The 26,522-nt window shown below is 44.8% G+C and overlaps 5 protein-coding genes across 12 annotated transcripts; 2 read left to right on the top strand and 3 right to left on the bottom strand.

Annotated features, from left to right (window-relative positions):
- The first annotated feature begins 921 nt into the window (after positions 1-921).
- On the top strand, positions 922-13,271 carry LOC143377501 (retinal guanylyl cyclase 2). 8 transcript variants are annotated; one of them, XM_076828778.1, is made up of 22 exons: positions 926-1,652; positions 2,524-2,936; positions 3,981-4,144; positions 4,239-4,365; positions 4,449-4,601; positions 4,695-5,046; positions 5,126-5,460; positions 5,538-5,649; positions 5,747-5,849; positions 5,973-6,161; positions 6,265-6,345; positions 6,442-6,618; positions 6,725-6,884; positions 6,989-7,138; positions 7,256-7,427; positions 7,752-7,892; positions 7,967-8,159; positions 8,226-8,397; positions 8,476-8,746; positions 9,043-9,054; positions 9,225-9,776; positions 9,875-13,271. In XM_076828778.1, exons 2-22 carry the CDS (start codon positions 2,654-2,656, stop codon positions 10,140-10,142), a joined length of 4,167 nt encoding a protein of 1,388 aa, XP_076684893.1. In that variant the 5' UTR covers positions 926-1,652; positions 2,524-2,653; the 3' UTR covers positions 10,143-13,271. The 8 variants fall into 8 exon arrangements, with proteins under 8 accessions (XP_076684900.1, XP_076684898.1, XP_076684893.1 ...); XM_076828779.1 differs by having other exon boundaries at positions 2,512-2,936; XM_076828780.1 differs by having other exon boundaries at positions 926-2,503; positions 2,576-2,936.
- Positions 13,272-13,576: 305 nt separating this feature from the next.
- Positions 13,577-15,059, bottom strand: LOC143377503 (uncharacterized). Its single transcript, XM_076828786.1, has 3 exons — positions 14,282-15,059; positions 13,717-14,147; positions 13,577-13,618 (listed from the first exon to the last, which is right to left on the bottom strand). Exons 1-3 carry the CDS (start codon positions 14,444-14,446, stop codon positions 13,609-13,611), a joined length of 606 nt encoding a protein of 201 aa, XP_076684901.1. The 5' UTR covers positions 14,447-15,059; the 3' UTR covers positions 13,577-13,608.
- A 1,549-nt stretch (positions 15,060-16,608) lies between these two features.
- LOC143377988 (uncharacterized) lies at positions 16,609-17,727 on the bottom strand. The gene is made up of 4 exons (XM_076829871.1): positions 17,402-17,727; positions 17,028-17,323; positions 16,838-16,885; positions 16,609-16,749 (listed from the first exon to the last, which is right to left on the bottom strand). Exons 1-4 carry the CDS (start codon positions 17,438-17,440, stop codon positions 16,737-16,739), a joined length of 396 nt encoding a protein of 131 aa, XP_076685986.1. The 5' UTR covers positions 17,441-17,727; the 3' UTR covers positions 16,609-16,736.
- A 1,045-nt stretch (positions 17,728-18,772) lies between these two features.
- LOC143377936 (dynein regulatory complex subunit 2) lies at positions 18,773-21,282 on the top strand. The gene is made up of 6 exons (XM_076829744.1): positions 18,773-19,491; positions 19,593-19,893; positions 19,995-20,133; positions 20,233-20,466; positions 20,511-20,758; positions 20,865-21,282. The coding sequence occupies exons 1-6, from the start codon at positions 19,265-19,267 to the stop codon at positions 21,021-21,023; spliced, it is 1,308 nt and encodes a 435-aa protein (XP_076685859.1). The 5' UTR covers positions 18,773-19,264; the 3' UTR covers positions 21,024-21,282.
- A 112-nt stretch (positions 21,283-21,394) lies between these two features.
- On the bottom strand, positions 21,395-26,054 carry Ostdelta (oligosaccharide transferase delta subunit). Its single transcript, XM_076828687.1, has 11 exons — positions 25,923-26,054; positions 25,270-25,478; positions 24,942-25,073; positions 24,440-24,600; positions 24,182-24,321; positions 23,709-24,084; positions 23,259-23,438; positions 22,954-23,176; positions 22,650-22,862; positions 22,186-22,357; positions 21,395-21,913 (listed from the first exon to the last, which is right to left on the bottom strand). Exons 1-11 carry the CDS (start codon positions 25,930-25,932, stop codon positions 21,771-21,773), a joined length of 1,959 nt encoding a protein of 652 aa, XP_076684802.1. The 5' UTR covers positions 25,933-26,054; the 3' UTR covers positions 21,395-21,770.
- Between the last annotated feature and the right edge of the window lie 468 nt (positions 26,055-26,522).

The following is a 26,522-nucleotide window of genomic DNA, read 5'->3' as shown; positions in this document are numbered from 1 at the left end:
CGAAGATACGCGATGCATCAACTGATTGCATTCAGTCACTCGTAGATGCATAGAAGATACGCGATGCATCTACGAGTGAATAATGACCTCATGCACTCGGGACATTATATATCGGATATTTAATAAAAAGTGTTGCAAGAAATTTCCTCTAACAGCAAGAAACTACTGTGTATATCTTAGCTTATCGAAGCTCCTTAACGCGAAGGAGACAATAACAAAAATCCAAAAAGACGAAGATTTTTCTCGCTACTCTTAACAATTTCCAGGTAAACATTTCTAAATTACATTGTCTGTTATTGAAAGTTCTCGTATGTTAGAAATCTCGAGTAATTTAATTATTTCAACAGAATTGACGAATCTTGATAGAAGTAAAGTGAAAATCTTGCGAGTAGCTGTAAAAGTTGGGCAGAATTGAAATAATTGAATTACATCCGAGGAGAATGAAATTCAATCGTATCATCCGGGATAATTGCAGAAATATTTCATTGCGGACCGCGAACGATAGGTGGCGACGTATTTCTATGGCGTTCGTGTCGTCACCGAGCCAAAGCATAGCGTAGCAAAAGCCCAGACTCTATGTCAAGCTCTCACTCTAAACAAGTCAACTCTCAACACATTTCGGAGTAGTTGCTGAGTGGACGCTGTTCACGAGCAGTTGCCACGTACATTCAGACCTCAAATTATGGGTCGGTAACACAGTTTGGGTGGCGACACGGACATCCAGAAGGTGATAGGTCTATCCGATACTTGATCGATGATAATATATTTCATGTATTGATATTAAACGAAATATATATATATATATATATTTAATATTTATCGATAAGCATTATCGAAAGTTGGAACCAACATCGCTCATCACTACCATCTGCTCGTAGGTACTTTTCAAGTTACTGATACTTGGCGTCACGAGTCAGCGCCACAGAACACAGCGTATCATAGACGGGAATGCCGCGATTGTGCCTCTTTCGCTGTTTGTATGATTGCGAGCCTGCCGAGATTCATACATAACAGCAAATGTGTAAAAAGGAAAGAAAGCAACGATACGAAAAAATTAGAAGAAAAGAAGAAACACCGTACCCGTGTTTAATTGCGGCGCGTCTTAGATAAAAAAAAAGAAAGCTGTTCGCTGCGCAGAGGTGAGCGAGAAGCGGGAAACTCGAAAGAGCGCCGAAGCAACGGGGGCGTTACACGTATAGAGGAGGAACGGGAAAAACGATCGAAACGTCCGCGAAGCGGGGGTGATACTGGAAACGGCGCGGGCCGCGTACTGGCTCGTTTTGCTCCCCGGCCCGGGACAAACGTTTGCTCCCTCGCGATAACGTCACCCCGAGCATGTGTAGAAGGGCGCAGTCGACTCAGTTCGATACCGGACGCCTTGGCGTTCGGCCCGTCCATAAACTCTTGCGATTTTCGCTTTATCGTCTCTCACCTCCGCCACGGCACGCGCGCTTTATTCGTTTCTCGTCCGAACTCATCGAATATTGACGTCCGTGACACACCACACACGCGCGCAACCTTGTGTCCTCGGTTATCCGCGATATGCGTATTATTAAAATATCGTCGAAATCGCTCATCCCCTTCTGGTATATACGCAAACAAAAGAAGAAGGAACGCTTACACTGTCGTTCTTCCTCGCGAAGGGAAAACCGGTAAGACGCGGAGCATCTCGAGCGAGCGGCAGCGTGTCCAGCGATAAGAATCTCTCCTGTCTCGCCGCGTCTATAAATAATAATTAATATACCGCTGTCCCCGGTTTCTGAAAGAGACACGAACTTTTCCTGCGCGTAAATGGAGAAGGTTGACACACGTTTAGGCATATGCACGTCAAGTATTCTCAACTTCTGGCCATTTCGTACGAATTTTCAGAATCAACACCGCGAAGAGGCTCGCGAAGTCTTATAAAACTTGTAGAATAATTTCGCGACTTAAGAAATCGGACAAAGTTACGTTACACGTACACCTACCACGCAGCTACATCGGGCGCGAAAGTAAAAATTGCTGCGCGTCGCCCGGGATGAATCGCACGGATTCTTTGCGTTTCAATTGCTCTCCAGACGGACTGCGAATTAAAACGCTGAAGGGGGAGCTTTCATAAAAGAACGGAACGCTAGCCGCAAATATTTTTAGCGCCGATAGTTAAATACTAAATGTGGTGGAAAATGTTTACAGAGGTTTAGTCTACCGTGATTAAGTTCTACACCTTTTTGTACGAAAAGATCGTGCACGGTCTATTTATTATCGCTCACTCCGTCCGATCGCATCGCCCCATACTTCCGCGCGCGTTAGAATCATTCCGTCGTAAATAAACTCTCCCCTGGATCGCGAAAAATAAAGTGCTACGTATAGGCGCGTATGCATCTCGCGCCTCTCGGTTCCAACGAAATCCAAGCGGCACTTTTCGGCTTTCTGGAGACGCGCGACACGCTGCCTACCCTCCGCTCGATTGCGTTGGACGCGGTGCTTTGAGAATGCAACGCTGTTTTGTCGTGTATGTACCTAAGTAAGTAGGTATGTATGTAGCGAGGATCCTGGACGAAAGCGAACAGAGAGGCGAATAGATACGGGTCAATAGGTTGGCGGCTGAGCAGGCAAACGAGAGGAAGAGCGTGCTAGGGTGCGAGCGAGTGGAGCGTAGGGTTGGAGGAGGCCCATGGCCGGGAACTCTTTATGCCGGCTCTGGTCGTGGATCTCGATCGTGATCCTGCCCGGATGTTTACTTTTATCTAATACCGAACGAGCTCCGTGCGCGGTAGCCTACCCGTCCAACGTAACCGAAAACGACTTCGTTCCGCCGCCACCGGCACAACCACCAGAAACAGAAGTAATAGTTTTCCTTCGAGAGAGGTGCGACGCTGAACCGAACGTCACGGATATTCAAGATTTCTTCGATCGATCTAATTATGACGCGCGGATCACCGTAATACCCGTGTCTTGTGAGTATTGCCGTGACTTGCGCGCCTAGGGTAGAGTGGGGCTAAAAGTCCGGCGGGTAAAGAGTCCCGAATGCAAAATCTCCATTCGTAAACAATCGATTGAACGTTGCAGCGTAACTATGTTGACGGCAAGGGTAACGGGGAGGACCGCAGAGTCGCCAGTCGTTTTTGGGCTTTCGTGCGTGTCATATGGCGCCTTTGTCGTTACGTAGGTACATACATCAAGGAGCGAAAATGTACGTCGTTTTGGTTGTGTTATTCGAAGTAAACTACAGTTTAACAGCGTATAAGGTGAATACGTTAAGATTGTATGTTCCTTTAGTAATGTGTACGTGTCGTTGTTTATTTTTTAATGATAATGTTTTCGAACCTATACATATATCGGCGAAGCTATAGAGGCACCATTGGGGCAAAAAATCCCTTACTTGTATTTTTATTTTTTGTTAAAGAAATCACGTTAAAATACTAAAAAGAGTGGTTGTCTCTGTTGAAGCAAACCAGTTAGTAAAGTCATAAATTATATACATCTTATTTCCTGTTAATTTGAATTTAAGAAATAAGGCCAACGTGCTTAAAAGAGGAGCTTAGGTATATCTTTACGTCGAGCCAAGATCATTGTGCGATTGTTTGTTCAAGCTGAATCTGTGTCCTGTATTTGCATTATTTTGTTTAAAAAAAAGTTGCCGTAGTAATTCCTTTCAATATTGCATACCAAAAAAAATTGGTTTATTAAATGTTTGTTGATTTCAAAAGAGTATTTACTTATTTTGATTTATGTTACTCGAGAAGCTGGTCAGAAAATATTAGGGACCTTTTGCCCCGGGCATTTTGAATTGACACACATTTTGTGGTATAACTCGAGAGAAACTAACGCTATTAACCGACAACTTTGTAAAAGCGAAGCATAACAGTTGTAGTTTATGCAAAATAACACCGTATATCTCTAGATTTATATGAAAAGCGGGTCTTTCAGCCCCACCCTACCCTACCGTCTTCTTCTTGTTGTTGCTGTTGTTGTTTTTCTTTTACCGTTCTTGATTTCAGTGTCGTGCGAAACAAAGACCCGGGGTCTCGATGCTTTGCTGCGCGTACTCGGCCAAAGAACAACGAAAGCTCTCGTGGCTGCTCTAGATTCCCCCATGTGCGACGTTACGGCGAAACTCGTGCATCTCTGGAATGTACCGCTATTTACGTGGACATGCCCCTTGGTGTGCGATGCGAGACTTTTACCACTTACTACAAGCTTTGCACAGGTACGTGTTTAAATACCGCGACGGTCCTAACTGGCGTTTCGCGTTTCAGAAAGATCCAGAGGAAAGCGAGTTTTCGTCGATCGTCAGGCTGTCGCCATCGTTGCCGACCATAGCGAAGGCTCTGGCAGAGATGTTGACGCGCTTACAGTGGAAGAGCGTGTCTGTGATAGGAACGGGTAAAGCCTCCGCCTTGATCACGACCTACGACGCGTAACGCGCGCCCGCAAAACTCGCTCGTAACTTGATCCGATCATTACAGATCGCGAGCCATGGTTGAGCCTCAACGGAGCGCTGTTGAACGCTTTCCGGGCCACCGGAGTTGCAGTGCGGTATCGCGCGATACTGCCGTATCGTGCTCCCGTCGAAGAGATTCGGAAAATCCTTCGGCCGATGTACAACGTTTCCCGCAGAGGTGAGTCCAGCCGAGACGACTCCTCTTGTAGGTACAACTTGACGCTAAACCTATTCGTTATACGCACCGTTGCTGGGCTGCCGTCTGCCGCAGTTACCGTGCTGTGTCTACCCGCAACCGACAGCGAGCTAACGTATCGAGTCCTTGACGAGCTGGACAACTCGATGATCGTCGTCATTCACACGGAAGACGATGACCTGTTTCTACCTCGTTCCGCTCGGACGGCGCCCGTTTCGCTCCTGGACTCAACGTCTCTGAATAATTACTCTGCCTCGAACGTATCCCGCCAAGCTCGTTCCGGCGACGATATGTCCGGGGGGATCGAGCGGGTAGATACAAGAGAAGAAGCGCAACAGTCCGGAGACGAGAAACCACTTTTCCCGCCGAAAAGTATAAGCCCCGCTATCCTGGAGAAACTGTTGGTCGTAACGCCCCTCGATGGCAGGTAACGTTCGTTTGCAATGACCACCAAGGTGGAAGCAGCGGTGATGTTATTACTCTTTGCGTCGTCTACTCTTTCGTAGATACGACGCGGAGAAGATATACGAGGGTACGGAACGATACGCGACGCCGACATTGTTTGATCGTCTGAACGAGACCCTCAACATCTTGACGTACGACAATTCCAGCATAAACGTTTATAACAACAAGATGTACACGTATGTTTTATTGGACTGGCGTGTCGATGTTTGGAAGCCAATCATGATCACCGTGGAACGGCGAGGGACGCTGCATACACGGAAACTATCCGTGAACGCCGTAGCGTTCAACAAGGCAAAGGACGCTGACTTGTACAAGTGCAACGCGAACGTTGACGCTGATGTGGACGTCGATGCTGATGTCGACGTCGATTGCGCGGGTATGGGCGAACGAGAAATATACGGGTTTGGTTCCCCTGCGATTAGCGAATGTATTTCAATTCGTTATTCCTTTCAGAGAACCCTACCGACGACGACGAATCAGCATTTCGCACTGCGCATATCGTGTCTATCGTCCTGGGATCTCTGCTATTGACCATATTCGCGATATTGCTTGCCATCTTGATCAGGTAACACACACACAAGTCCACTTTGCATTCGCGGATATTCTCTCCTCCCCCGTGTATATGTCTATACATGGTACACTTAATGCTCGTCAAACTGTAGGAAAAAGCTGCTTAAGAAGAGAATGTCAAAGGGTCCGTACAAGATCATATTAACCACGACGGATTTCGTATTTCCTCAAGTGCCTCGAATAGATTCCAGGAGGGTAAGTTGAACGTTTGCGATCGGACCGCGATACGATGCGATGCGATGCGGTGCGCAGGTCCGATGTGTAGCGCGCCAGACGAAAACACGAGGTCTGACGACGCGACGCGACGACGGTCCGTAGGTGGACGAGGGTATCGAGACGATGCTCTGTTGTTGGCTACAGCAACTGCAAGAGTTCGGAGGTCCCGAAGTGGAGAAACCGGATCTACTTCAACTGGGAAGTGTGTCCTCCTTGAGACCGTATCTACGAGCGAGCACAGGGAACCTAGCGCGTCATAATTTCTTTAAAGACCCGCGGGCTAGATATAACGTGAGTATGGAACGTAAGAGTGGGAAAAGTTATACGTACGTATGGTTACGCGGAGGACTACTACTTACAACTACGTACACTGCCTACTCTCTATGCTCGTCAGGGTGACTTGGTGCAGCTAAAGGAATTACCGACACTGGGTACGTTCGAGCTGAGAAGCAAGTCTATGGACGTGCTGGTCATGGTAAGTGGCGCGAAGCGAGCTCCGAGCTTTCCTCGTTGTTTTCCAAGTAGAGGTGTACCTACCTAAAACTTTCGACGCTTCTCCGACCCGGCACAGATCCATGGGCTGCGTCACGAAAATCTGAATCCCTTGATAGGATGTTTAAACGAACCGACGAGACCTTGCCTAGTTTACGAGTACTGCTCCAGAGGATCGTTGGAAGACGTATTGATGCAAGATGAGATCAAGCTTGACTGGTCTTTCAGATTGTCCCTGCTTACCGATCTTGTGCGGGTAAGCGAGATGCTCGAAATGAATTCGTTGCTTCTCAGCCAGTTGGTTCTGGCCTCGCTCATCAGATTCGTTTTTTATATTCTTTCACGATACTTGCAACGCAAAGGGTATGAGGTATTTTCATGGCACACCGATACGGGTACACGGGTATCTCACTTCGAGAAACTGCGTCATCGACGCTCGTTGGGTCCTGAAAGTGACCGATTACGGGTTACCTGCTTTTTACGAGGCTCAAAACATCGTGCCTCCAACCAAGACGGCTCGAGGTATGAAAAAAAAGACAGTTGGTCTCGTTAACAGGTACATACGTAGATAGGGTAAAGGCACATCCATCCCTTTGCTCTTACATATTACCCCCCGTTACACACAGATCTCCTGTGGTCGGCACCCGAGTTGTTGAGGCATCCGAATCTCCGAAAGAGAGGATCGCAAGCGGGGGATGTTTACAGTTTCGGCATTATCATGCAGGAAGTGGTAGTTCGTGGAGAACCGTTTTGCATGCTTGCCTTGTCTCCGGAGGGTAACGTGTTGTTCTCACTGGTCCGATACCCCTATGTACCGCCCGAAAACAGTCTTTTCGTTGGCAATATTCGAGCGTAAAACTATACCGTACCCTCGTATATCTTGTCCCACACAGACATCATCGAAAAAGTGATGAGGCCACCGCCGTTGATCCGACCATCCGTGAGTAAGGGCGCCGCGCCACCGGAGGCGATAAACATCATGCGACAATGTTGGGCGGAAGCCGCCGATATGAGGCCCCACTTTGATGACGTTCACGATCTTTTCAAGAAACTCAACCACGGCAGGTATGTCTAACCATGTTGGCGTTACCCCTCTACTGTACACACTAAGTAGGGTGGCTCTTAATAATAAAAAAAAAAATATCTGCGTAAAGTTTGAGGCTCAAACTTTACCCAAATATTTTTTTTTTATTATTTGGAACTATTCTTGCCACGGAGAAAAATTGTCTGTCGAAAATAAGAGCCACCTTAGTACACACACGCATCCAAGTACGGTCTATACGTACTTGCGCGTGTATGTGCAGTGCAGGGGTACCTACGTATGAAGTAGGTACATACGTTGGTGGCGGAACGTACAAGCTGCGCGTTAATTTAATTTCACACCCTCAGGAAGGTTAATTTCGTCGATACGATGTTTCAAATGCTAGAGAAATACTCGAATAATCTGGAAGAATTGATACGCGAGCGTACGGAACAATTGGACATGGAGAAGAAGAAGACGGAACAATTATTAAACCGAATGTTACCAAGGTAGGCGCCCAACTTATTGTTAGTAAATGCAAAGAGTTCGCAGGCTAACGTTCCATCGATTCCAAACTTTTTAGCATGGTTGCCGAAAAATTGAAGTTGGGAATGCCCGTCGATCCTGAAGAATTTCGCGAAGTGACTATATATTTTTCAGACATCGTCGGCTTCACGTCCATTTCCGCGCATTCGACTCCGTTCCAAGTGGTCGATCTCTTAAACGATCTGTACACCTGCTTCGATGCAACGATAAACGCTTACACCGTATATAAGGTGATCAGACAGATATGCGCGATGTTGGTCGGTGTCTTGAGTTAACGATGGTGTTTAATGTTGTAGGTAGAGACCATCGGGGATGCCTATATGGTCGTGGGTGGTTGCCCGGTAAGAATACCCGATCATGCCTCTCAGATAGCTATGATGGCTCTCGATTTACTGCACCAGAGCGGAAAGTTCAAACTGAGACACCTGCCGAAGACTCAGCTCAGACTTCGAATCGGCCTTCATACCGGTTAAGTATCGCTCTCGAGCCGCAGCTTTAACGCGTTATTATATGCGCTACTTCAACACATATGTATGTTCGCGTTAGGTCCGTGTTGCGCCGGCGTTGTTGGCTTAACGATGCCGCGGTACTGTCTGTTCGGCGATACTGTCAATACCGCATCGAGAATGGAGTCGACCGGCGCTCCGTGGCGCATACATTTGAGTCAAGCGACGAGAGATCGACTGACACAGGTTGGTGGTTACCGAATCGAATACCGCGGACGGACCGAAATTAAAGGCAAAGGAAAAATGCCTACTTACTGGTTACTAGGGAAACAAGGTTTCGATAAGGATCTGCCAACACCGCCTCCTCTCGGGTGAGCCTTTACTTATACTTTCGTTCGTTCTGTAGCCCTCTTTCATCTTGCAAACTTCTCCCATTTCTTCCCAACTTTCAATGATTATAATTGAAAGCGAAAGCGAAAAGAACAACGAAACTACGACCAAGTCGCTGCATCTGCATAATCCATATATATATACATACTTACACGTGTGTGCGTGCGCGCGTGTGTGTATGTATATATATATACTGATCCGGTAGATCTTCACTCGAGCTATTTGCTTTTCAGATTTTTAATGCTTTTATCTGTTGCCATACTGCCGCCATCTTCAGGGAAAACCACGGGTAAGTGGACCGAATAGATGTCGGCAAATGCGATAATAAATTGATATGCTTTGAATTGGAAGGATCGCGTGCGCACGGACGCGAGTGATCTTTCCTCCGCCATAGACGCGCTTGGGGTCCGGTAGTCTATAACCGTTTTCGATTTTCACGCACTCGAATCAACACCGAAGGCTGAACGAGAACCAGGTTATACCGGAGAATTTAACGAGCACGGAAAGCGCCGTAATATCGGATGACCTCTCTTCGAATATGCGTTGTTCGCGCGATCGGACAGGAGCGGGCAGAGAACAAGAGGAGGAGAAGGACGACGACGACGACAGAGGCCGCGATGCTGAGGTTGATGAGGACGCCGCGCGCGATGAGAAAATCCTCGATCCGAGCTGTTCCCCGAACTCGTCGGCGGCGGACATCCCGAAATCTGTGCCGCCGAAAGAGGCAAGCGACGGAAGAGAAAACGATCGCGTCCATCCGGCTAGCGTAACGAGAAGCACCGTTGGTGATGACACCCAACCGGCCCTCGGGGCGTCCACGATGTTTAGCGGCGACCCAACAGCCCTCGGCGCGTCCACGAGCTCTCTTACGTCGATTCCAAGCTCGGTTCCGCTCCCTTATAGACCCGGCCCGGCGAGACATCGACTAATACCTGGCCACATCGATGAGAATGATTTAAGCACGCCGTACAATCATTACAGGTGTCTTTCTCCAAACGAGCACCACGGCAAGTTTCTATGCTTACCTCTCTCTCTGTCTCTAACTATATGTAAATATATGTACACGCGCCGGCTATTATTTCTCTTTCGTTCCTTTCCATTGTAGGAAGAACTACGGGTTGCCGTTTCTTAAAAAGACAATTTAGCTTGGACCGTCCGGACGACACCGCTTGCGTTAGCTTTATCGAGCCGCAGAACCGCCAGCAGCAACAACAAAATCTGAAAGCCACGCCTAGACTTTATAAACAAAACAGCGCGGGGGCAGCGAACGATCTGGAACGTATCGAGGAAGTCCCCTCGACTCCGGCTCGACTCTTCCAGCATTACAGGCAAGCGGCATCGGTCTCGCTCTCCGTTGAATCCCTGACGCTTCATTGAGAATGTTCTCCGGACGACGACGAGCGACGAGTAGCCTCGGTTCAAATTTTACACGAATAAGACAATCGCTTCGGGTCAATGATTCGTAAAGATTATCGTACAAACAGGTAGCCTGATCTAGAATCACATTCGATTCCCATCGATCGGAAACACGCGTTAACGTTACGGGACAGAGAGATCGTTGGATCAATGTGAAAATAATGTTGGAACTACTTGCATACATATGCGTATTAGGAGGGTGGACCTTATTTTTCAATCATCAGATTCTTTTGGCCTCACCCCTCGGAATCGTGACACTTGTTGGGAAAATGATCTGGAAAAAATCTGTTTCAAAGTGTTATACATCGGTTCTGATTGAAACAGTTATGAAGAACCGATATCCTAAAATTCTGACTACATCGACTTCGGTTACGATTCTGCAGAACCGATATATAACAGTTTGAAACAGTTACTTTCGGAACCGTTTCAACCCCTGTGGAAATATTTAATATCTCCTTCGTTTATGGATATATGAAAGAAGCTCTTTAGAAAAAAGTTGTAGTATATAAAGAGGCGAATGTAACGGTATGAAAAATTATTTTATTTCAAGGTCACTCATTCGAGTTTTCAAGGTCGCGGATGTTTTTTTTTGTTAACAACCGTATATGCTGTGTATGTATTCTTAAACAGCAAAAAAAAATACAAATTCAAAGATATATCATAATATATATTTATGTCAAGTTTTAAAAGATTCAAAATTTTCAAAGTCGATTCGCTGCGTTTTCCCCTGGTCCAATCGGCCTGAAATATTTTCCAGATCATTTCCCCCGCAAGTGTCACAATTCGGTGGTGGCGGGTAGGACCAAAATATCTCACAAAATAATTTTCGTCGAAAGTAGCTAAGGTCCACCCTAATGTACATGCCGTGGATCTGCAGTGGATGTATCCGACCTGTACACTTACATAGGTACTTCCGGATTGTACTTATGTGGTAGGTACATAGGTATAGAGGTACGCAAAGAATCGCGAAGCACAAAGAAAAATTGATTCCCATTTTATCGCGGATGACAATCTCTATTACGTACAAACGTTCACGCACGCACATTTATTCTTCGTTTCTCGTTTTACAAAGGAAAACTGGATGTCCCGTGTCCCTTCCAATCGCAGGCGTGTGCATTGTACATATGTACATACATACAGCTGTGAACATTAAAATAGCAGTACTTTAGGGTAAACAATTGAAGTCCTCTCTCTCAATGATACAGTAACAAAACTTTCATCACGAGCACATACATTGATTACTCAATTGAAGGACACAGAACTGTGCTTCATCGTCGCTTCCGAATCGTCAACACTAACTCGGGAATATGTTAACGCACAGAAACGAAACGTTAACGTGTACTTTTCCTCCGTATTTCTTGATCCCTTTCATTCGGAACAATTATTATCGTGCAGGCCGATCGTGCGATTCTCTCGGATCTGAAATTTCGAGATTAACAATAAGTAAGTTAAGAAATCGAATAGCATTTATCGCGCCAAAGATATTACGTCCATGCGTGTAGTAGGTACTACCTACGCGCGTAATGTACACGCATTCAGTCAACGGAGAAATGACGATGTATGTTTAATGTATAAATATGTTGTTTACTTGTTTGTTGGTGTTGGCCGGTACCCAGATCATTCTAGCCGGGAAGCTATATAGTTTTAAGCGAGCTACGGACGACCATCGACGTAGCAAATTGGCAAGAGCGCGCGGGAATGCCCAATTAATGTACCTACACTTACCTATGTAGAATGGGTAGTAGATGATCCGATCCGTTCAAGCGTTGCCGTCGATCGTGCCCAGTGCGGAATTTGTCTTTTCACGATCCCTACGAGGGATGGTGTTTCTTATGTGGCATACAATATCCTAAGCCGTTGTTAGGAATTCTACCCGATAGTTGGATTTACCATTGTAAATTGTCAAGTGATAAAACCGATGACCGCGTTGCGGGGCATATGTATAAGTGATAAGAAAATAATCGCGCGATCGGTGACGGATTGTACGCAAGTACTACCTATTACCTCAGTTAAGGGGGCAGGCCTACCTAGAACGGTCAAAACAACATGCTTCTTTGGGAATTTTTTCTAGAAGAACCGATAAACTTTCATTATTAAAGATTACTAGTTTGTTGGAAAGAGTACATCTTACGGATATTTCAATATTTTTTGTGGTAAAAAGTCCTTTCGTTTAGGCGCTTTGCGGTGAAAAATTGAGAATTCGAATTTTTTTAGATAATATATGAAATCATCTAGGTGCTATCGGTTTTGGAAAAATTATTTCCAGACAAAATTGCGGCTGCGAAATGTTGAAGCATCGATATTTGGCAAAACATCGCTCGTTCGTCGAGTGTAAAAAATAATCTGTGCCAAAAAAATAGAAAAGATCCCGATAGCGCTCAGATTTTAAACCCCGACATAAGCCTGCAAAGCCTCGAGTAAATCGGTTCATTAATTTTTTAGTTATGTGTGTCGCCGACTCTGAAAACATGACTTTGAGGAAAACACGTGTAAAGTTTTGGGTCCGAGCGCTAAACCGAGGAACACCTATACCTACTTACGCGCGTATAACTTTGTCAATTTTGTTCGTATTAACTTGACACTTTCAGGGAATTATTTTCAAGCTGTTCTACTCGAAGGAAATATAAATTTCGAAAAATTCTAAGCAGGCCTCCCCCCTTAAGATCCCACGCTCCTGGAATGTCTAAACACGAACGAGAGCCACGTCTCCGCGATTTCTTTTCCGCAATGATACAGGACTGATGTAGAGTAATATGTATGTATGTACGTATGCGTGTATATTGAAAGGATGGTAAGCGCCGACGACGCGACGCAATAAACCCTAAGGAGAAAAATTTTATCGACTGACAAGGGAAACGAAGACTTTTACCTTCTGGATATGACGTTAAGTATCTTCAGTTGTTTTCAACCACGATGTTTTGGCAATAAAATCGTCTGTTCGCGTCAATTTAGACTTATCCCGAGTAGAATGTACGACAATATACTGTTTTATTCTATCGTGTAATGAAATATTAAACGTATCCGCGCATGTGTAGGTGGTGATAAAGAAAAAAGACGAACTTGAGGAGAAACATGAATATTTGTGCATCACCTTCGTACACTGTTTATTCTTTTCGTATGGACGATTGAGTTACATGCTATACGGTACTCAGGGTTGGCAGGCGTGCTGGATAAATGGCGGTGTGCTGGCCCATATGACGTCGTACGTATCTTCCTTTCGGTCGTACGGTGTAGGAGAAGGGGAACGGTTATATTTGATTGGTGACGCCGTGACGTCATACCAACGCTAAGCCAATCCAAGCCAAGTGACGTCATACATGCCTGTACGGCGTGCCGACCGCCTCGCAACCCGTCGGAACTCGTTCGTTGCCCGCACATCCTAGTAAATTGCACGTGGGTGATTGGCCCGCAATGTACGTTGTTGCTGTTACCAGGCACTGCAGACAACACGGTAAAGTTAGAATGTTTCCTTTACGTACGTACGAGACGAAAGTAAAATGGAAAGATAAAATGTATGTAACCCAGCAGCACTCACCCGTACGGAGAGGGATCGCTGTATTCGACGTGTGCCGGCTTAAAGACCGACGCTGGCCTTTCGATTATCCTTTCGACGTACACGGGCTTCTCGACGTACTCGACGTATTTCACGGACGATTTAGGAGGTGACAGATAAACGTGATGAACTTGCGGGGCGGTATAAAAACCAGCCTTAAACCCTTTCACAGCGCCTAAACCGAAACCAAGGAGCCCTGCGCCGATAAGTTTCTTCTTGAGCAGAAGCGTTCGTTTTTGCCTGTTCAACGGTGACCCCGCGCTTCCTTCGTTTCCCGCTTGAACGACAGTATGCTCGAGGTCCGTCCAAGAATTCTCATTAGCCGACGACGACGACAGGGCATCCTCGGCCGTGACATGCGGTGCAAAGCAGCAACATAGACCGACAAGAATTACGAAGCTGGTCGGATGCATCTGCCGGAAGAAAGGGAAACGCACAAATGTGTTACATATATGTGTGTACTATTGATGTTTGCTGTCCGCTTGCGAATTTATCGACTGTATGTACTCCCGCTACCCACTGCGCTAATAGTAACTGCCTGCCTTACCTTGGTGCCGGGTTCGACGCGTCTTAGGATAATCTCGAACAGACGGAGAACGTTGGCTCGTGTGCCACCTTTTCGACAGCCCCCATTGATTTTATACAGTGTCGCCTGCCTTCCAAACGCTAAATTCCCCCCACCACCTGCCTCATCGATCGTGTTCGCGTTCATATCGCCGTACGAACGTTGAATCTTTACCGATCAACCGTTTATTGCAAATCACGCGATCGACACCATTCCGTTGCGGCGCGTCGGAAGATTCGGACATCGGCGACGTATTCCACGTTCCTGCTTACGGTACAGTAGGTGCTGTATACGGGCAGTCTGGGTTGGATTATCTTCCATTGATTGTACGGAAAGATTCAATTTCGGGAAAAAGTTGTAGGATTTCGGGGAGAGGATAATTTGATGTTGCGGAGCTTAGTTGTGGGTGAGTCGGTGGGGAACATATGAAGGACGTGGATCGTACATTTTTTAATGTACCAATCGATTCAGCTCGTCATTTCCAAGAAAAATGTACCTCTTAAGCTACTTATGGATGGTAGGTATAATACAGTCTTTAAGTAGGGGAGAGTAGGGTAAAGCGAAGAACATCAATGTTTCTCTTATTGTTAGATAAGAGCTGCTAATGAGTTGGCATCACGTGACATGGGACTAAACGGTTCTCACAGCATTTCGTGACAGACCATTGACCCGTGCACACGTTACTTTTCGATTAACACTGTTGAAAAATATTTCCGGTATCGAAGTCTCGATACTGTGTTGTATTTTGGAAATCAGCATATAACCACGAATCAAAACTTAGACACTAAAAAGGAAATAATAAAAAAATATACAAAAAAAAATTTAGATTAATTATCCATGTAAAAATCCATGTATATTTGAATATTTTCAGTGATTTTTATCTTATCTGATAAAATATTTTTTCTTACGTGTATAATATAAATTTTTGTTATATTTTATCTGTAACGGTTGTACCTCAAACATACCTTTACAGTTTTTTTTACATACATGAATACTTTTTAATTCATAAATATACAGATTTTGTACGTTTACATGGTGTTCAAGTGGGTGTCCCCCTTTACCCCACCACTTGAGCGAGGCGAAGATTTCAATGCCTCCGGTAAATCTCATTTTCCTTTGTTGCCAAATATTTTTCATAACACAGTCTCTGATGTTCTTATAGTCTAAGGTCCACTTAAGCCTCCTGTTCAAGTCCCGCGTCTTTTCTTCCTTCCGATTTTATGTTATCAGCCTCCGAAGTTAAGCGTCCCATTTTACCCTACTCTCCCCTACTAGGACAATCGGAGATAAGTCGAAGCGGGCGCACTTACTGGCTACTGAAATTAAGTAGCAAAGTGAGCACGCTATTCAAATTGATCTCTAAGCTCTAACCGAATGTATATCGTATTGCGGTGTCTGCGGCGAAAATGAAATCGATCGATGACGAAACGGAACGCGTCTCGTCAAATTGATTCGTGCCAAGAATGAAGATGGGATCGCTGTGAAATCGTCGAAAACGAGATCGATGGTCCGGGTACCGAATGCGTTACGCTCGGCCCCCGTAACGTAACGTAACGCACCTCAGGTTCGCCGAACGAACGTGGAATCGTAACGAATCGTTTTCTTTGATCGTCACCCAGCGGATCGTCCCCGGAGGGATGAATGAAAAAGGCCACGCGTCGAGAGCAAGTTGCAGTAAGGCGAGAGGCAACGATTCGAAAACTGAGGGAGAGAAGAAAGGAAAGAGGTGTTGCTGACGGAAACGGAAAGCCTTTTCCATTCCCCATTCAGCACCCGTCATTTACCGAGTGGTCATTGTGATTTCGTATGCAAGTACACTCGTGCATCGTTTCGAATTGTTGCGTATTCGGATCAACGGGAATTCTGTCTCGCAACATTTTTCCACCACGTGTCTCACCTTTTAACGAACGGGTTACTCAACGCCGACTACCGTACCCGAGTTTTCGATCGGAATTTTTAGGGGGCCGACCGCCGTCCAAATTGATTGCCACCATCACACACCGCGGGTGAAATTCACAATGCGCGGGTCTCGATCGAAATGGAAACGTGGTCGGATGTCGTGGCTAAACGACGGAATAAAAGGTTCTATAGGCTCGCAATGTATGTGTATTAAAGCCTAACGCGTAGAAAGTGACGACGTCTTGTTTCACTTTCACTGTTCTCCAAACAATTGAGACGCATACGAGTGGAACGCGTGTTTCGACGCGACGATCGGAACAAGGATGCGATAACGCTGTTTAAATTTTCGGTTCAAGCGCCACACCGACACGGGCACGGAAAAGCAGCCTCGGGTATATACGATACATGTGTTTAGAAGTATGCAGACGTTTATGCTTAAAGCTACGTACAATGTGTAAGAGTAATTTTAAATGAAACTTAAAAAAATATCTCGCGATGCGAGAATGACCTGCAGGTTCTACTGTGTCCTTTCCAGCGTTCATCGATCCCATCTGCGCAAAAACAGAAATTCTTGTTAGAGTATTGTTTTGCTGTACCTATAATCGTATTAATGACTCATCGAAACGAACGCATACGTACTCGTAATGATTATTATTTGCGTATGTACCTCCGTAACTGGCACCGTAGCTGAAACATGTCCAATCGCAGGAATCAACGTATGTATATATATATATGTAGAATTTGAATGATGAAAATGATAACTGATAAAAGCAACGTGAAATCTAAATAATTAAATGCTTGTCCTTTTGTAACGGTCCCGCACACTCACTATTTAGTCTTGTGCAAACCAGCTCCGAGGATTCCCGCTCCAACCAGAGCTTTAGCTCCAAGGGCAGCACCGCCGAGCAAAAGTGCTTTTTTCCCTACGACAGCGGCTCCTCCGAGCAAAGCAAGTTTACCTAGAGGAGACCGCTTCTCGCGAACGACTCGCTGCTCTTCGCCTCCATCGTTACGCCTGCTAGCCAACGAGGAGGAGTCGCTTTCGTACGGAATCCGGGGTGCCGCGTGTATTTGTTCCATCAGCAACAGCAGCAAGCTCGATATCAGAAAGTACTGCAACTTCATCTAAGAAGCGACGTGAAACTGATTGTGAGATAGGTAAGGAGAACGAAGGACAATTGCGCGGTAAATACCGGTACTAACCTCGTCGGAATTGACAGACCCGTAAGGAAGAAAATACATATTCCAACGTTTCGCAGCGAAACACTTTTATATACCGTAAGTCCCTTCCACGCACCTAACATCTGCCTCCAGTTTTAGAACCGGAATTCGCGTATCTCCTTCTCCGCAGCCTCTCGAATATTGTCTTTACCCCTCCCCTATTCATGCTCATCTCTCTGGCACTTGACATGGTTTGTTCGTGGCGTGAGTGAACAAACTTCTCGATTGGAATTTCCCATTCGTTCTCTTACCGTATAGTCGACATGTTCGCGTCTTATTACTTATATAGGCAGGCATGTGGAATTGGGCTGTACTTCCGAAAACCGGTCAAACCCAATTCGACTGAAATTCTGCAAATAACTTCATTTTATCTAAAAACAATGTTTGCGAGAAGCGTTTTCTGCGACTCGAAAGTTAAGATCCAAATTTTACGAAAAATGTATATTACCATTTTAGTGTCACTCCCTGCAATTTTGAAAACTTCCATCTTTCGATTCGACTGAAATTCAGAAAATAGGTTTCTTTTACTCAAAAGTAATATTTGCGAGAAAGATTTTGGCGACTTGAAAAGTTAGACCTCAAATTTTACGAATAAGGTTTTACTACTGTAATGTCACTTTCTGCATTACCGACACAGCGTAGGATGAGATTATAGCAAAGGACTGACACTTGAAATGTGACTACGTTACACCCAAGCTCTCCACGTTTTCTCTTTGCATTCAGCAAAATATACAGAGGTAATTGTGCATAAAAGGATACACTTTATAGATTTTCTTTAATCACTTTACCTTGTTCCCCCCTCTTAACAATATTTCTGTTGACTTACACCGACACAACGCATTCCACTTTGCAACTTGTCCCGGGTATTAGTATTGGTTGGGGCTAGACCGGCGCGGGGGGCGCGCGCCCGCTCGCGGGCGCGTAAAGCATCGTGTCGAACCGATGTGTAAAAACGACCAGAGGTGATCGATTTTACCAATTATTACAAGATATAAAATGTGTATACACGGGGAACTAATAAAGAGAATGTACTATATATACTGTTGTAACTTTATTTTAGGCAGTGTCGGTAACGTTGGAAATGACACTGAAATGGTAAAACATTTTGATCTAAATTTTGGGTCTTAACTTTGGAGTCGCAAAAAATCCTTCTCGTAAACATCGTCTTTATGCAAAATAAAACTATCTTCAAAATTATAGCTAAATCGGGTTTGACCGGTTTTCGGAAGTTTCGCCTGGAATTGCATGAATTGCTGCTATCGAAAACTACGATGCCCGTGCTTCGATGTCACGGCAAACGTAGATAGAACGCTTCGTAATCGTGATTTGCCCCCCCAGGGCGTCAGTGATTATTTGTCTCGAATACGAAATAACATCCATGTAATAGGAGGACCATCGTGTGTACCGCGGCATCTGCTCGAGCTTTCACCAACCGAGGCGTACGCGACGCGTCGTTGAATCTCTTGGTTTTATAACCTTGGAGGTAGCTGTACCACGAACCTCGACTAATCTGATCGACCTTACCTACTGGTTTTGCATAGACTTATTACCTATTCCTCTTTCAACGGACAACGTCGCGGCGTCACGACGATACATTTGGATAGGTACTTACATTTGAGTAACTAATAGGTACTTACATTTGAGTAACTAATAGGTACTTACATTTGAGTAACTAATAGGTAATTACATTTCGCTTGATTGCGCTCGTGTGCCCCCAGGGATTGAAAGAGCGAAACAAATTCCGGTCGCTGAAAAAAATACATGTACATTAGGCCAGAGATTCGCTCGTAACCAAGGAAAGATTCGCGAGATTTCGTGTCGCCGAAAATTGATTCAGACAACGAGATGCTTCGCAAACCGAAACGAAGAGTACGAAGCAAAATGAGGGATAACGTACAGGACACGAAAAAGAATGCATTGATCCGCGAGATCGAGCTTAGCGCCCTCAATACGCTACGTTACCGCCGGCTTTGGCGAGAAATACTTATGCGAATGAAAATGCCGGATACCCACAGGAAGATCGAATTAGCTTGGCAGACTTTGGAACGTGCCCTCGATCTCAAGGACTACAGGTAGACACATTTTTACATACATACTCGTCTACGTTACATACGTAGAACCGAGAGGGATTAGCGTGTCGCTCGCGTGCTTTATTCCAACATTTTTACAACAGTATCAGCTTACTGATGGATAGCTTGCAAGAAGCCGAAGATCAACGTCGGACAGCCTATGGCGCCCATGCGGAGGTGATCGACCGATCGTTAAAGACGCACGAGGCACGGTTAGAAGTCATTGATACGCTTTTCTACCGAAACATCGAAACGGCGCTAGTTGACAAAGTCCATGAATCCGAGGATATTAATTGCCACCGAAACACGCGAGAGATTGATTTACGAAAGATCAATTTGCTCGTGAATCATCGAAGCGAAAATGCCGCTTACGTCGCAAGGAGTATTGCGATAAGTAAGATAAAAGTGGATTAGTTTTTATTGCTGGCGAACAATCTTTTCGATAATTCAATCGACGACGGTCGGTCGTCGGTTGGATTACGTATACGCATTTTACACTTGAATGAAAACGCAAATTCCAAGGTACGGTTAACGCATTCGTGGAGGACGGTGAAAACGAGAGAAGATTAATCGCGACACAGCTTCAGAAGCAACTAGAGGACGGTTGGGATAATTTGCGAAATATTTTCTCCAATTATCGTAAAAGTGCGTAGTATGTATAACACGTCGCGTGGCAGACAGACAGACCGACAGCTGATCACCGATCGAGTCTCCTTAAATTGTTAATTTATTTTACGCCGGCAGGCACGGAAGACCGACGAAAAGTTTACGCGATGATTCAGCGGAAAGACCAGTCTGATCGGGAATCGATACTCCGACAGGGTTTACACATCGCCAACCTCCTGGAAGACGTGGCAAAATTTCGAGAAAAAATTAATTCCTGCAAGATCGATGCTGAGAATGAATTGCAAGACATGACGCAGCAATCGAACTTCATTCACGATGCCTATCGAGAAGCGAACGGATGTTTTACTTTCGGTAAATTTCCCCCTTAAACGAGAAGAACGATTAACGGTAAATGGCGAATAATTCACCAGGTCGTAAGACAGATAAGAACAGAAAAATGATAATGTCTAGGGAATACGCCAATAGTGTGAAACGTTTGAAGGGATTGAAGATAAAGGCTGAACGTATGCTCTTGTATATGGAGATGTGTCGGAAATATGAAACGCAAGATGAAAAGATACTACCACCGGTCATTGATCACGCGACGCTTGATACGCGTCAAGCTGCGACGCATAATACTACTGAATCATCATCCTTTGATCTAGTTAGAACTGTTTCTTAAAAATCTTTCTGCGTTCTTTCCTTCCATCTTCTTTCCAGGTTTCCACACCTTCCGCAACGAAATAACTCTATGCGTGTGTTCTTTTTAGGTTGCAGAAGACTCTAAAAACTTAATTAGCTTCTGGCATCGTCTAGGTTTTGTTCAATTAATTGCCGCAGAATTACGTATGGAAAGAGATCGTTTACTAATGCGAGCAACTGATTTACAAAAATCCGTACAACGTTGCTTTACAAATGAGACGACGTAATTGATCTGATTAGGAGCCACTTTATTGAAACGGGAGTGTGAATGCGCAAGATGGAGGGGATGCCTGGTCAAGGGGTAATCACACGTTCCTCTCTCGACGACGGTGATGATCAACAACGTCGAAAAGTCTTCTAAAAGTTTCTAACGCGGACAAGACTTATAGAAATGTCATTTATTGATGCTACGCGGCGGCATGGCATCAATGACGTGTCGTACGTGTACATATAATCGATGCCACGCGCACAAAAATCCATCGGATCGTGGTACACATGTTTCGTTTTAGCAGTGAGCAATCACCAGTTGTTACTTACCACCTGCCCCATATGTATGCATGCATTGTACCTACAGAATTAAGAATAAATCTTTCGCGTGACCGATTGCAATTTTCTTATTTAATTTCTCTTTTTTAATTACTAACACGCTGCATCGCGCGCGTTTACGCACCTTCTTAATAAATCAGGATTATATAAATCGACCTTAACGAGTACTCGGGTTTTAATAAAGTAAAACTGACAAATCTGATTTGGTCGAGTGTAGGATCCAACCCCGTAGTAAATGCCATTGGGTAAATAATGTCGGTGATTACTACTACTCTTCTCTCGCCCTTTGCCGGGCGAATTTATCTGATTCGACAACCTCAGTCTTTTATTTCTTCATTGTGTGTATCATTCGCTTCTGTCGGATCATTCAAGTTGCGCGTGTTGAAGATTGAAACTTTATCCATGTACACTTTCCTACCCCCAGCAACTTAACGGGATTTGTGTTTATACGCTATACGCGATAACATTTTGTTGCCAGCGAGAAATGTGACTACACCGAGGCCGAGTAGATATCGAAGCGTGACGAACATGTTCAGCTTCAACCAGAATATCCCAAAAAGTGCAAAGATACCTAAAAGTAAAAAAATACAATTAAATTAATGACACACATACAAGTATGCACTCTTAGGATTAATAATGTCGTGAACATTGGGCTACAAACGCAACTCGAACACAATTGCATTTGCGAAAACTTCACTTTTCCTCTGTGCCCGAATTAACGAACAAATTCGATAGAAACACCGTGATCCGTCGACTATATCGGGCACGCTTCTCGCGCGGCTGATTCCGCCAGAATCGGTAGAAATGATTATAAATAAAATAAGCTAGGAGTAACGCACTTACTTCCGAGACCAAGGTGAAATGTAACGGCGCTGACCGAAAGTGGAAAGTTTGATATGTTGACGCCAAGTTTAGCCCACAAAACCAGCAATAACAATACCGGTGCCAAACACAAGCCGGTGAATAGGTTGGAAACAAAGGCGGGAGGCCTTTTCTCGGGCTCGCGGAACATGTGCTGAAATATACGAATACCGGAGGTTAACGACAAACAGATTGACCAAATGAATTCGTTCCATTGTGCCTTGAAAGAGAAAGAATGTCCGTCCAAGTAGTAATTGCCAGAAATATTCCAGTCGAGCCACGGTGTGACTTGGGAAATAGTTCCAGTACATACGACGGCGACATATTTTTCTCCCAATGTTAAGGAGGTGACAGAATTTCGAACGCAATGCTGTCACTAACGAGCATTGGTTTCTGTTTACGCGTTAATGGCATGCAGTATAAGCATCAAGATTTATTATTACTACCTTTATCTCTGGTTTTGTCATGTAGACGTTGAATTTATGCTTGTGAGAAACGGGTTTGTCGGTTCGCTCGGCGGACGTTGATTCGGGGAATTTTAAACTGACGGTTGCCACTGTCCACTGGAAAGGATTACTCAGTATGGCATCACCAACGATCAATTCTACGTTGTAGTCGCCGCTTTGATAGTCGAAATTCGCGGCCGCGGACCCAACCGGCTGAAACAAGATTTCACAAACCGGAATCAATAGCTTTCACGTAATTACGCGAGTAGCTTTACTCTGACGTGGGGTTCAAATAATAAATTACCATATCGAACTTGTAGAGATTAAATGTGTCTGGTTCGGCCACGAAAAGGATCTCGCGACCTTTCTCATCGCTGTTGGAATCGGATGCGGAAGAAAGCCGTACGAAAGCTTGATGCGTGCGCATAGGCTTCTTACTGCCTCCGTCTCTCAGTAAAAATCGCATAACCAATTTTTGTTGCGAATCAGCCTCTATCTTGGGCGTGAGTTTCTCGGGATAGAGCACTCTATAATTGCAAGGGAAATATGTAAGTAAAGAAATTTCCCTACGACGAACGCGAGGAGAACACGCTTCCTCGGTTAAATTACCGTGTAAGTTTTGGCTGAGTGGTCTGATCAGCATCGCCGGTACCGATTTCCAAATAATCAACCGCTACCTGGCAAAGAACTTTTACCATAACGGTATTCGTCACGGATCCCGCTGTAACGGATACCTTGTAAAACCCGCGTTCCGGCTTGGTCTCCATAAGATTCAGCGTAAATAAAGTTCTGAAACGTGCGTATAATCGAGAATATTAGATACACGAGAATATTACAGACTCGAGAGCGAGTTCGATGGAGATGAGAAAAAGACAAAAATATACGTGTACGTTGATATTTCTCGACCTTTCTCGAAATCCAAATAAAAGATCAAAGGGTTGTTTATCAACGAATACTATATACCCCAAGGTATAACCGACTTGGACAGATAGTAAACGCCGAGTCGGTAAAGTATTGGGGAGAAGAATGAACAAAGGCGTGACGTGCGCGCGCTCTCACTTGTCCGTCTGCGAAGCTTGCAAAGTTTGCTTGCTCAAAATCACTGCATCGTCCCCGACTCTGATCGCTGAATTCGCCATCACTTTGGGCATTCCGGTCAGCGCGTTGCCCAAGATATCGCAAACTTTCACCGTGACCATTGGCTGTTGAACGGAAATACTGGTTCCTTCGTTGGCCAATGCAATGCAAATTGGTTTCTCAAACTCGTTGTTTGCTAAAGCAGTCAATGCGGAGAGCAGATTCATGACGCCTCTCGGTGTCTGTACGGACCGTCGATGCAGAAGATAATTAACCATCTTAACGATTTGTTGGGACGTTAATGGCGGTTTCTTGTTTAATGCACTCGAGAGTTTTAGAATACTACTCGCTAGAAAGCCTGAAAAACCAAAACCGACGAGTTATACGATTGTTAAAAATTTTCTGCGTAGGTAGGCAGATCTGGGTTAGGTTGTTGAAAGAAAATGTATACCCACTAGTCACAGAAAGACCACCCTCGAACTGCAAATACTGTCCGCCTATTTCGTCGGCTTGGACAATGGCATCCTCGATACGGTCGAAAGCGAATGCACCGCTTGTTCCTAAATACGATGCGATGTGGAACGTATACGCCAAGCTACTCGTGAAACATTCGATCGAGAAAAATTAGAACAAGTGGCGCCTATCCCATCGGCGTTAAGCATATTCCTATTTACAATGTTACAAGCTTAAACTATCGTTAAAATAGCACGTACTTCCATAAATTGTCATCTTTTCGTAGCATATTCTGTACAGTCTTTGTTACTTTATCGACCTTCTCGCGTGACAATTTTTCAGATAAAGCGTTCAACCCGCCCACTGCGTGGTACAATTCCAACATGTTGGAAGTATCCTTCTCTACAGCACTCGTGAGCACCTATTCGGACAGAAAGTCTCCCTTAATATGCAATTGCTAGATCAGTCTCATCGAATTTACATTACTGTTCTCATTCAGAAAATATAGAATTCTTCACAGGTCAAGTGCAGTAGAACGAAAGTTTTTACACATCATTATTGTTAACCATTTCGCTACTATCGCTTTGTACGTACGAATGAACGAGACAACACGCCCGCTTAAATATTTCAATTGCCAATGCCATAAATTGCGAGTTGCATAATACGATAAATTAACTGACTTGACGCAAAGCAGCGAAAGGGTTGAAAATGCATCGTTTCTGGTTGAAATGTTAATTGTCTTAATCAAAATCCAGTCAGTACCTTTGAGAGAATCGCTTTAGGGTCACCTTGGCAGTTTCCAATGGTTTGCCAGCTGGATGCGATGTGAAATGCATTCTCCGTTGTAATGTTGTCGAGCTCCTTTGCAACCTTTGCTAAATGTTCGCAAATCCCCTGGGAGGGCACGAAACCAATTAAAATATCCATCTAAGAGATCTCTCTAAACGTGTTAACCGACTAAGAACTTTTGTCAGAAAGACTAATCGAAAATCATTTCAGTTTCAAGTGTTTGCATTTTTCATCATCTATCAGTACATGACTATATTAAGATATATATAAGATTTAAAAAAACTGTCAAGCTTCGTCTCACCTGTTGGTTGGGTAAAATTTCTCCGAGAAATCTGTATCCATGAACAGCATGGAATATAAGGGATACGTCGTTCGATATCGTACCGGGTTCAAGGATTTTCTTGAAATGAGCTCTATCAGCCGCTGTTAAATAGGAATTGGTTGACTGCAGTGTTTCGCAGGATGAAAGGTATATTGTTACGCACGCGAGCGTGATTAACAACTCCAACCCTGCGGAAGAATTCGCCTTTGATTATAAAGCAATTATCTCTGCTTATGGAAACACAATATTGCGAAGGTACGAATGGAACCGTTGAAAAGCTCCAGTTAATACTAAATCTCTTTGGCAAAGAACTGTGAAATTATACAACCGACAAGTGCCACGTGCCGTAGACAAAAATTGAAATTTACGTACATGTATATCGCTGAGTTAAAAGAGAGAATGTCCGACGAAAGTGGAAAAGACAATGGCATAGCGGAATCACGAATAACGATTTTGCACGATGAAGTGGAAGAAGAAACAAAGCTATACACGGGTGTACGTGGCCACGTTATTCCGTTTATACCACCACCGTATAGGAGACGCTAGACGTTATAACGCGTAATATGAAATTTATATATATCTATGTGTATAAAAATGGAAAAAAGAAAGATGTATGACCGAAAGATACTCACGGATATTCATGGTAACGAGAGTACCGGGCACGCCGGTTGCCACGTTGCTGCACCGAACAAAATGGCTCTTCGTCCATTGCGCGTGTACAGAAAAATAGATGGTCCTTTGGTCCGACTCCGGAAGTACGCACAGTTGGCAACCGTTGGCAACTCGACAATCTATACAGAGATCGGTGGTGGAGGGGGAAATATCTACAGGAGCGGTGGTAATGTTGCGTGAACTGGCGCCAAGCCAGCCAAGCGGCGCCACAGTACACCGACACCACGGCCAATCAGCGTCACCGGGAAATATGTTGTCGACGCTGGTTGGCCGCGGCGTCATTCACTTGGCGCTGGCGTTGGTTCGTCTCCAATCGTGGCGTCTCACGCATAGTTACTACCGCTCCTGTAGGTGTTTCCCCCTCCATCAGCGTAGCTTAAGCTCGTCGATCCCTGCGTGGGACGAGCGGAACAGGAACGGACGGGAACTAGGAACTCTTGTAAGATGTAAAATCTATCCTATACCTCGTCAATGACTGAGCACGTATCAGTATTATCTGGTATTATCAGTATTGATCAGTATACTAGTAGCACAGAAACGTTCACATCTGTAGATTCTGT

Source organism: Andrena cerasifolii, chromosome 16, assembly GCF_050908995.1.
Source record: "Andrena cerasifolii isolate SP2316 chromosome 16, iyAndCera1_principal, whole genome shotgun sequence".
In the NCBI taxonomy this organism is placed as follows: Eukaryota; Metazoa; Arthropoda; class Insecta; order Hymenoptera; family Andrenidae; genus Andrena; species Andrena cerasifolii.
The sequence above is the reverse complement of the archived record's forward strand: the minus strand, read 5'-3'. Positions and strand labels throughout refer to the sequence as shown.